Consider the following 9,815-nt stretch of genomic DNA (forward strand, 5'->3'; position numbering starts at 1 on the left):
TTCCTGAAAATATAGGCAAACTGAGATGTGTTTATATAGAACAAAATTTGACTATCACGCACGTGCATTAAAACATATAATAATTGATTAATTGGTATTGAGGAAAAAAAAAAGTACTGTAACATGTGCAACATTATAGATTGTCACTACACGTTTTTGTTTTTCTTTTTATGTGTTTATATGGATCAAATCAAGCAGATTACAATGTCGGCTGGATCAATTCTAGCAATTTGGATTGTTATCATTACTTAAATCTTCGAGGTGGATAAGACTTAGGGCCTATTAGGTCTTAGGTTCGATTTTCACAAGTGGTTTTTCGCAGATTTATTGGGTTTCCTCCTGAATTAGTGTATAGACATTATAGCCTAGTGGAGATAGATATGATCGGGTAGTTCCGCTGGTGGCACAATGATACTTCAGTGATCCGTTAGTGATCCAATTTTGTCGGAAAAAAAACTTAAGAAAATTCATTAATAATATTTGAGTGATTTGAGTTTATATCTACAACCAATAGCAACTTTGACGTATTACACCATTAGAAAACAAACCTTCAGAATATTCATGGATCAAACCGAAAACCAAATAGAAAACGAAATTAGATATGAAGATTTTAGGTGATCCAAGAATATCACTGACGTGTGTATTTATTTGACGTAACCTTTAAGTTATCGAAAATACTTTTTTTTATCTGATTCCAGTCAAATTGAAAATGTAAAATAATAAAGCAACTTTAATTAAACATGTCGATATATTTTTTTCTTGTTATTATTACCATCTAACAACCATTACTGTGTCAATTTTCTAATAAGATACACGTGGTTGCATTAAATTTTGATTGCATTATTGGCATCTATCCCATAATCCAACTACTACTGTCGGCATAATTTACGAGGGATTTATATTTATTAAGGATATAGTCCCAACCATTTGGTGGAGTGCGAAGGCGAAGATAAGGGTGATCGGGGCACCCTTCGGTGACCCCATCGGTGACCCAAAATGCCGATTAGGGGGGGGGGGGGGGCTGCCAATACTTAGGTGAGTTAGAGAGAGGGAGTGAAATGGGTGAGGATTCACCGAAGAGTGGGGGAGGAGAGAGGGAGGAGAGAGGATGAGTGGACCAATCAAAACTTTTTTTTTTTTTAATAAAAACCAAGTCACCTAAGAGGGGAGTGCCGCCATCAATTTAGGGTGTTAGGGGAGTTTAAGAGGGGAGTTGACGTGGCACACGAGGATTGGTTTGACGTAAGAGAGGGGACTCACCTATTAGGTGAGCACCCCTTACACCCTAAGAAATAAGCCTTCTTAATCAATAGGAACTCGGTTGGTGCTAAAAGTTCCTATTACGTTGTAGGATTTGGGATAAAGCTTCTAGGAGTTTTGTCACGTTACATCAATGCCACGTCTCCGTCACGTAGAAAGGGGGTTTTATAGCTCCCCACCCTTAAGACTTCACGGAGTGGGGGCGTGGAAAGGGGTGGGCAAGCCCTTCATGCCACCCACATCACCCCACCAACATACTTTATGGGAGTTGCACTTCTCCGATGTGGAGATCTCCATGGGCGTTGCCCTCATCTTCACTCTCACCCACTTGACTTTTTAACCCCTTTACCTCTGCTCCCTTGCCTTTAACAACTCCGTTTATTTTGTGATGTGGAAGGCAAAGCCATCAAAGTCGATGTGACGCCTGCGTTTTTGTGATGTGGAAGACAAAGCCAACAAAGTCGATGTGACGCCTGCGTTATAGGGCTTTGCCTGTCACACCCCCAAAATCCACCTGCGGATAACACCCGCTTCGAGGGCGTGACTGACCAGGATCCAGCCACCAATTATACTGAGCATTTAATTAATAGTAGAAATATTTAAAATCCGAAGTAATTAACAACATTAGAGTTTAGATTCGGTAATTAGTTTAACAAAACAGCGGAAGCATAAACCAAAATAGTTTTAAAGACAGTTCATTGATCAAAACAGTTATCCCAACACACGGGTTTGACGAACACTACACTTCCCCAAGTAGCAGCTCCTGAATCATTGGTTACCTGCAAAGCATGCAGTAAGGAGTCAACAATAATGCTGAGTGAGTTCACTAGTTGTCCAGTTTTAATTACCAAAAACTTGTTTCACCGGTTAATTTATCCGTTTATACATGCCCTGGGGAGCTACCCCAAAAGTTAGCGACTAAACTGTTTTTCCAATACCGAACACTAGGTAACCGTTGCGTATCCGCAGGATGCCCCGATGTCAATGTTCTATCATCATTGACGGATTTCTGAGTCTATTAGTTCACGCCCGTCCCAAACCAGGGCACGGTGTGAGGCTGGTAAACACCTAAATAGCGCTATCAACTAATAACCCGCTCGCCTAACCCGGCGACTAATCGGTATTTGTAGTAGGGACTTGAGTGATAGAGTTTCGTTTAGTGCCGTTAGTTGCAATCCGTATAAACTGTAATTAACCAAAAGGTTTCCCAATACCCGGGAAGGAAAAGTAAGTTTTGTTCCCAATAACTAGGGAAGGTATGTAAATGGTATCCCCTTTTACCAGGGGGTAGGATTGTCCAAAAGGTTTCCCAATATCAGGGAAGGAAAAGTAAGTTTTGTTCCCAATAACTAGGGAAAGTATGTAAATGGTATCCCCTTTTACCAGGGGATAGGGTTGTTGGTCTCGTGTCCCAAACCACCGGGACGCATGCTTTTAAGTTGTGAACTCACCTTGGGTTGCTCGGTAGGTTTAGGTTACTTGTCAATCACGTTGGTCACCACGTCCTAACATGGTTACCGGTATAGGTCAGGTTCGGTATACAAGTATTCACGTAAAACTTACACATAACTAACATGTATCAAGCATATAAGTAAACAGTGGGTTAATGGGCCGGCCTAAATAATTAAGCAGTCAACAGCAACACATAGTTCATTTAACAGATAGCCCAAGTTAACACAGAATGGCCCAATAACCAGAATGGACAGCCCACTCGCAACCAGCTGGTCTCGAGTCGCAACCAGGTGGTCTCGGCTTGTCACGCTGTGGTTACGAGTCGTAACCGTGGTCTCGAGTCATCATGTTTTGGTTGCGAGTCGCAACGGCGTGATTTCGAGTCGCAATCTCGTGGTTTCGAGTAGTCATGCTGTGGTTGCGAGTCGCAACTACGTGGTCTCGAGTTGTCTTGCCTTGGTTGCGAGTCGCAACGACGCGGTTGCGAGTCGTAAGCTGTCCCTTTCACGTACACGTGATGATGCAGATGCAACAGTCCGAAATTGTACCATGTATTCAGACCCAGATTAGGAAACAACCAATAAGGTTTCACTAACACTTTTCCTAAACTGACCAGCAATGAAAATAGATCAAACTTTGCCATTTTTACATCTTCAAGTCATATTCAAACAAGTTCATCTTATGTTCATCATTTTCTAGGGTTTTCATGCCAACATAAACACACATTTATGAACCGAAAATCACATATTTCTAGCAAGATCATCATGCAAGAACAAGAAACACACATGTTTGTAGCCGAAATCTCATATTTAACAACATCATTTTGCAAGGACAATGAAGCATAGATTGGTTAGCCATGAATACTCTTAGACTACCATTTTCTAACCATTTTTAAACATGTTACCACATATTGTCAAGCTTTACAAACCAACCTAAGAATCATGCATCTTGTTTCTAACCAAACATTTCTAGTTCATTTATCACACATAATTTCTACACACAAAATAGAACACTAACCGGTTTGAGAAGAAGAAGCCGTAAACAAGGAAAAGAACCGAGAAGATGGAGTGTCCGAGTTAGTGGTCTTGACCGAGTCCTTGTCCGGGATCCTTGCTTGAACCGAAAATTGAAAGGGATTGGGGTGTGTTGTTGAGGGTTTCTAGTTGAGAGAAAAATAGTAGAAGTGTGTTTGTGTGTTGTGTATGAAATGAGGGAAAGTGGGGAAAGATGGGGTATATATACCAAGGGATGTTTCGGGTTGGGCTTGGGGTTTCGGCCCAAACCGGTTACGGCCCAAAGGCCCACTCGCAACCGCCCGGTTGCGAGTCATGGTCTCGACTCACGTACATTTATATATAATACGTACATTCAACACACATTAAGCAAATAAAGATCACGTTTCCATTTAATAATATTTATATACACAAAATATTACAAGGTGTTCGTTCGGAAAAACCTCGAGTGTCACATTGCCCTCTTGCCCTTCCCACCACTTCTTATAGTTTAACCACCATGAAATTAGATAAAGCCCCATAAAGCCTCTTTCATGATTAATCAATCATTAATTTTAAGGTTATTGGATTTTATTAATCCTTAGTTTAATCTGTTAGCCGATAATAATCACAACTTTAAATATTTCCTCCAACGATCCCAACTTGTAAGAATTTGGCCCTCATTGATCATTTTCTAACATAGGTGCACTAAAATCATTTAAGAAGCCTGGAGGTGCGCTTGAATCATGTTGGTGCATCCGTCTGTCGTCTTCGTCTTGTATCGAGTCTTGTATAGAATGTATTAGATCAGGGCACGAAAATCGAGATAGTGGGATATTAGGGTGATTCCGCTTGAAATGTCACCTGGACAGTTTCAAGCGAAATCACATGGTCCTGATTCCGCTCGAGATGTTTGTCATGATTTCGCTTGAATGTTGTTGTTGTAATTCCGCTTGAACTGAACATATGTTCAAGCGGAAACAGGAGCCTATAAATAGGTCCTCCCAAGCGAAATCAGTTAAGAAGTGATTCCGGTTTGCAACGAAGTGCTGCCGAAGTGTCGAATTGCTGTAAAAGTCATTCAATCAATACAAACGACAGTTTAAAGTATATTACTTGCTGAATTGAACTCAGATTCTTAGTTTCTGCCTCTGAAACTGAGATAAACTCTTCTGATCGACTCGTTTGGGTCTGAAAACGATCCTGCAAATCTATTGAGGAGGCCAAATTCTTATAAGTTTGAAAACGATCATTAGGAGCCAAACTTTTACAAGTTGGGATCGTTAGAGGAATTTTCAAAATTGGGATTATTATCGGCCAACGGGTGAATTTTAGGAGTATTAAAATCCAATAACCCTTAATTTTATTTTTATTTAAATATATTTTAAATTAATAGACATTATAAATTTAAATAAAATTTCATAAGTAAAAAATAATAATTAAGATAAAATATAAAAAAGTACCAATAAACTAGAATTTAAGAAAAACTAGGATTGCGACCCGCCGCAATGCGGCGGGGATACTTTAGTTATAATTAAGTCGATCAAGGACCAACACGTTATGTTAAACCTGTCAAACGGGGAAAAATAGACGACATAAAAACGTTCACCCACACACGCATGCTACGTCGTGTTAACTCGCAAAATTTAGAACGAAATATAAAAACGTTAAACCAAAGACGCACTTTGCGATGTGTTACGTCACAAAATTTAGAACCAAGCATAAAGCAAAAAATTTGCGGAAAACGAAAACTATAAACGATCAAAGTTGGAAATAAAAAGTTATGAGGATAGATTGTAAAAGATAAAAAGTTTTGGGTTAAAAGTAAAAAAAAAAAAACAAATAGTTTTGGGTTAAAAGTAATTTATGAAATACTTTTGGGTGAAAAGTTAAAAAAAATCAATTTTTTCTAGAAAACCCCCAAAGCCAACGTTATGACAACCACATGCATAACCATTTTTCTTTGAAACATCCCAAAGCACACCCCGCGTTGCGGCGGGCGTAAAACGGTGTCAAATAGTACTAATGTCACACAACCGTCATCGACTACCAACACTGACTCGACCTAGGATATGCGTGTTGCAACGAACCTGTCAAACATGGAAAAATAGAGGTAAAAACATTGAACCACAGATGCACATTGCGTCGTATTAACTCGAAAAAATTAGACCTATACGTAAAACGAAAATTTGCGAAAGATAAAAAGTATAAGTGACAAAAGTTGTGAAGTTAAATTGCAAATAATGAAAAGTTTTGGGTTAAAGTTAAAAAAAACAAATTATGTAGGGTTAAAATTCAAAAAAGGTAAAAACCTTGGGTTAAAACTAAAAAATCAAGTTTTTTTTTTTTTTTTGAAATACTCCCAAAACATAAGTTACAACTAATTAGTGCACAAAACACTTGCAAACTTATATATGGAATAATGACTTAATTCCACTTATCACAGCCTCTCAAAATTCTCCAACCCGAAACGTGGCCAAAACTAGTGTGTTAAGACGTTCAAATTCTCCACGGGCAACGCGCCAATGCCAATCGCTTGGTTCAGTTAAACCCCCTCTTCGTCATTCAACGCATCGTTAAAAAGCCTCTCAAACGCTCTACACTTTGTTCGGATAACCAAAAATCTTACCTTGAAGTTATTTGATGAACATTACGTTGGTTTTCACCCACTTGTTGACATCATAGTGTGAGAACAACATTCCAAAACGAGAACAAACTTTGAGGCTGCCCTTGCTTGACGACATGCACCGAACCCGTAGCCAAAGCGATGTCGTCTATCTCAGTTCAACGGTGTGCCATTTGAAATTCGATGAACAAATATATCGAGGGTAGAAGAATATATAGTGAGTTGTGTGAAAGTTTTGGGATGAGTTGTGATTTAAATGTGTATTTAAAAAGGATTTAAAATTAAAAAAAAATACCTTTTAAAGGGATATTAAATTTAAATAACCTCAACTTTCAACAATTGGACGATAGCACTCCAACTTTTGATTTGTATCACATCACTCCCAGCTTTCAACTTATTGGCCGATAGCACTCTAACCCAATTAGTTTTTTGCTAATGTGCCACTTGTCTGATGACGTGGTGTATCTGTCGTGGAATTTTTTACGGCATGACGTCTGATCTAGCTTTTTTGATGGCGTGACATCTGATTTGACTTTTTTAATGACATGGTAGTTGACTTTTGATGTGTTGCCTCAGCGGTAAAAAATAGGAAAGGCCCTACTTTTGATCTGCCGGCGCTTGCGATAGGTTTGGCGAAACCCCCCCTTCTACACTTACAAAAAAAATTCTTAAAAACTCTCAAATAATTATCAAAAATGTTATTTTAAATACAACTTATACGTGCATAGCTTGATCCATCCGATTATTTCCGGTTTATATTTATTAAAGTGCATGTTGTTTCATTGTCAAACACATGCAACATGACCATACTGTCCACTACTACGTTATTTCCCTTTTTTTAGCACCAAGTTCTTCCGTTGCTGGTAATTTCCTTTATTTTGTTTATATATGTGTACGTGATTTGCATGAATGAAGTAGAAAAAAATTGGTTCAAAATGGTATTCTATTTTTATCTTGTACTCTTTGTAGATTAACTCGCTCAATAGTATTGGGAGATTGATCATCTTGAATCGGACGTAACAATAATACATATAGTTTTTTAATTAAAAAAATTAGAAACCATTTAAAAAAATTGTGTGTAGGAAAGACGGAGAGATAGAGACGGTGGTCGGTGAATTATTTCTATTTCTATGTTTGTAGTACTCGGTTATCATATTTTTACTGGTGATCGAATTTATTAAATCTGCTTATAAGACATTGTATTTAACTTATTATAAATACTATTTATTTGATTACAATTAATATAAAAAAAACTGTTAGTTTAACGTATAATAATTAATTAATGTTACAATTTTCCAACATTCAAAATCCATGTAGGTAGTTGCATTAGATATTGGTTGAATTATTGCCATCCCATCCCAACTACAAGTGTTAGAACGATTTACTTTTTTTAACGGCAAAAGGATTACTGACGAACCACTGGAGTATTATCGTGCTACTAACGGAACCACCCGATCATATCCATCTTCACGAGCCATAATATGCCTATACACCAATTCAGGAGGAAGCTTATAGGCGACACCAGATTCTCATTAAAGTATAGATCGGAGATTGATCGAGAAGAACCACTGAAGTTCATCAAACACCAGCTAGCTTATAGCTTGTAACTTTTAGAGTAAATTGCCATTTTAGTCCCTGATTTTTGTCTAAATTGTCATTTTAGTCCAAATAGTTTTTTTTCTCCTCTGGGTCCCTAACTTTTCTTTTTTCTTGCCATTTTAATCATATTGCCTAACTTAGTCTAAAAACCATGTTATAATCAGGGGTATTTTTGGCATTAAATTATTATGAGGTTTATAAATTATGTTGTAAACTACCCCTGGTTATCACTACACAACAGTTATGCCAAAAATACCCCTGGTTATAACCAGGTTTTTAGACTAAGTTAAGCAATGTGATCAAAATGGCAAGAAAATGGAAAAGTCAAGGACCCAAAGGAGAAAAAAAAACTATTTGGATTAAATGACAATTTAGACCAAACATCAGGGTCTAAAATGACAATTTACTCTAACTTTTAATTTGAAATAGTTGGGTTGTTTACACTAGCCTAAGGACAAAACAAGATTCAAGATATATATGTATAAGTGTACAAAAACATCAAATAATATCATCTAGGGGGAACAACAATAATGATCGATACATACACATCTCATGATCACAAAGATCCCTGCATGACAGTACTTAAACGAAATATATTACAAATACAAGCAAGCCATCTTTCAGTGTACACACATATTGAGGCATATAACATATCTACCTCTAACTTTATTCTTTAAACTACCATCTTCATTTTATTCTTTTAATAGGAAAAACACACATTACGCAGAACATTCAATTCCCATCATTTTCATCTTTGATGTTCGGAACTATTAAGCTTTGTCATGGGCATCCAAATCCTTAACAAGCTTGCAAAGGAAATCCATCATTGAAGTTGGATAGGGTACACTTGTGTCCGGCTTCTCAAACTCAAAGGTCCATGTAGCCACCTTCCCATCACCCTTTGGTTCAACATGCAAAGTGATTCTAAAGCTCTTGTATATCTCCGCAAGCTCCCCTCCGATTACATTGAACACAATCATGTGGTTTTCCTCGTTGGCGTACTCAATTATCTGCTTCGATATTTTCCTCTTTCCCCCTTTTTGCATATGGAAATGCAAAAAAAAAAAAAAAAAAAAAAAAAAAAAAAAAAAAAATCATTAATCTATATGTTACATGCACAAGATTGAAAAGAAACAAGTAAGTTATGTGATATGCACCTTCAGTGTAGTGCCAAGTGATGACTGATCCAACAGCCCCTCTATCACCCTCATGCAACTCACAGTCATGAGCCCTGTCAGGAGCTATTGCAAACATCTTGTGCGGGTTGTGCCTAAAGAGATCGTGGAAGAAATCACCGTTTTTACTGATCTCAACGTAACCGGTTAACTTTCCTGATAGAGCCATATCTTGCTTTTTATCACACAGGCTAGCAAACAACTATTTGCAAGATATGGTTGGTGAATTTGTGGAAAATATAAGCAGATATCGTTGGCTTTATATAGAAAATTTTGGCTGCCAAACAGCACATTAGATAATAAAATAATATATGATTGCTTAGTTTACTTACTATATTCAGGAAAAGTTGTCTGCTTCATATCTTTTGTTTTGAACGGCAAGAAACGGCGTGTCAACCACCGTGACACCGGGTGCTGTGGCCAAGATCGACTACTCGATCGCCGCCAACCCCTTGGCTCTCCCAGATGCGTGGAAACCCGACCTCCACCCGCTCGAATGCACGATAGTGGAATAATCGGTAAGACCTCGCCTCCCATCCAAAACGAACCGGCACCACCCGTATTCGCCCTTCACCTGGATGCCGTAGAAAATAACGGGGAGAGTGAAAATCGAACCTGGGTCACAAGGAACACCAATTCTTTCCCCAACCACTCCACTACTACCTGATGTAGTGAGTAGTACGATAATGAAGATCAAACACGTTGATTCTG

The 9,815-nt window shown here is 38.0% G+C and overlaps 1 protein-coding gene across 1 annotated transcript; it reads right to left on the reverse strand.

Moving 5' to 3' along the window:
• Nucleotides 1-8,467: 8,467 nt before the first annotated feature.
• On the reverse strand, nucleotides 8,468-9,320 carry LOC110915167 (MLP-like protein 31). Its single transcript, XM_022159824.2, has 2 exons — nucleotides 9,087-9,320; nucleotides 8,468-8,965 (listed from the first exon to the last, which is right to left on the reverse strand). Exons 1-2 carry the CDS (start codon nucleotides 9,271-9,273, stop codon nucleotides 8,700-8,702), a joined length of 453 nt encoding a protein of 150 aa, XP_022015516.1. The 5' UTR covers nucleotides 9,274-9,320; the 3' UTR covers nucleotides 8,468-8,699.
• Nucleotides 9,321-9,815: the final 495 nt, after the last annotated feature.

The sequence above is a fragment of the Helianthus annuus genome, chromosome 16 (genome assembly GCF_002127325.2).
Source record: "Helianthus annuus cultivar XRQ/B chromosome 16, HanXRQr2.0-SUNRISE, whole genome shotgun sequence".
Lineage (NCBI taxonomy): Eukaryota > Viridiplantae > Streptophyta > Magnoliopsida > Asterales > Asteraceae > Helianthus > Helianthus annuus.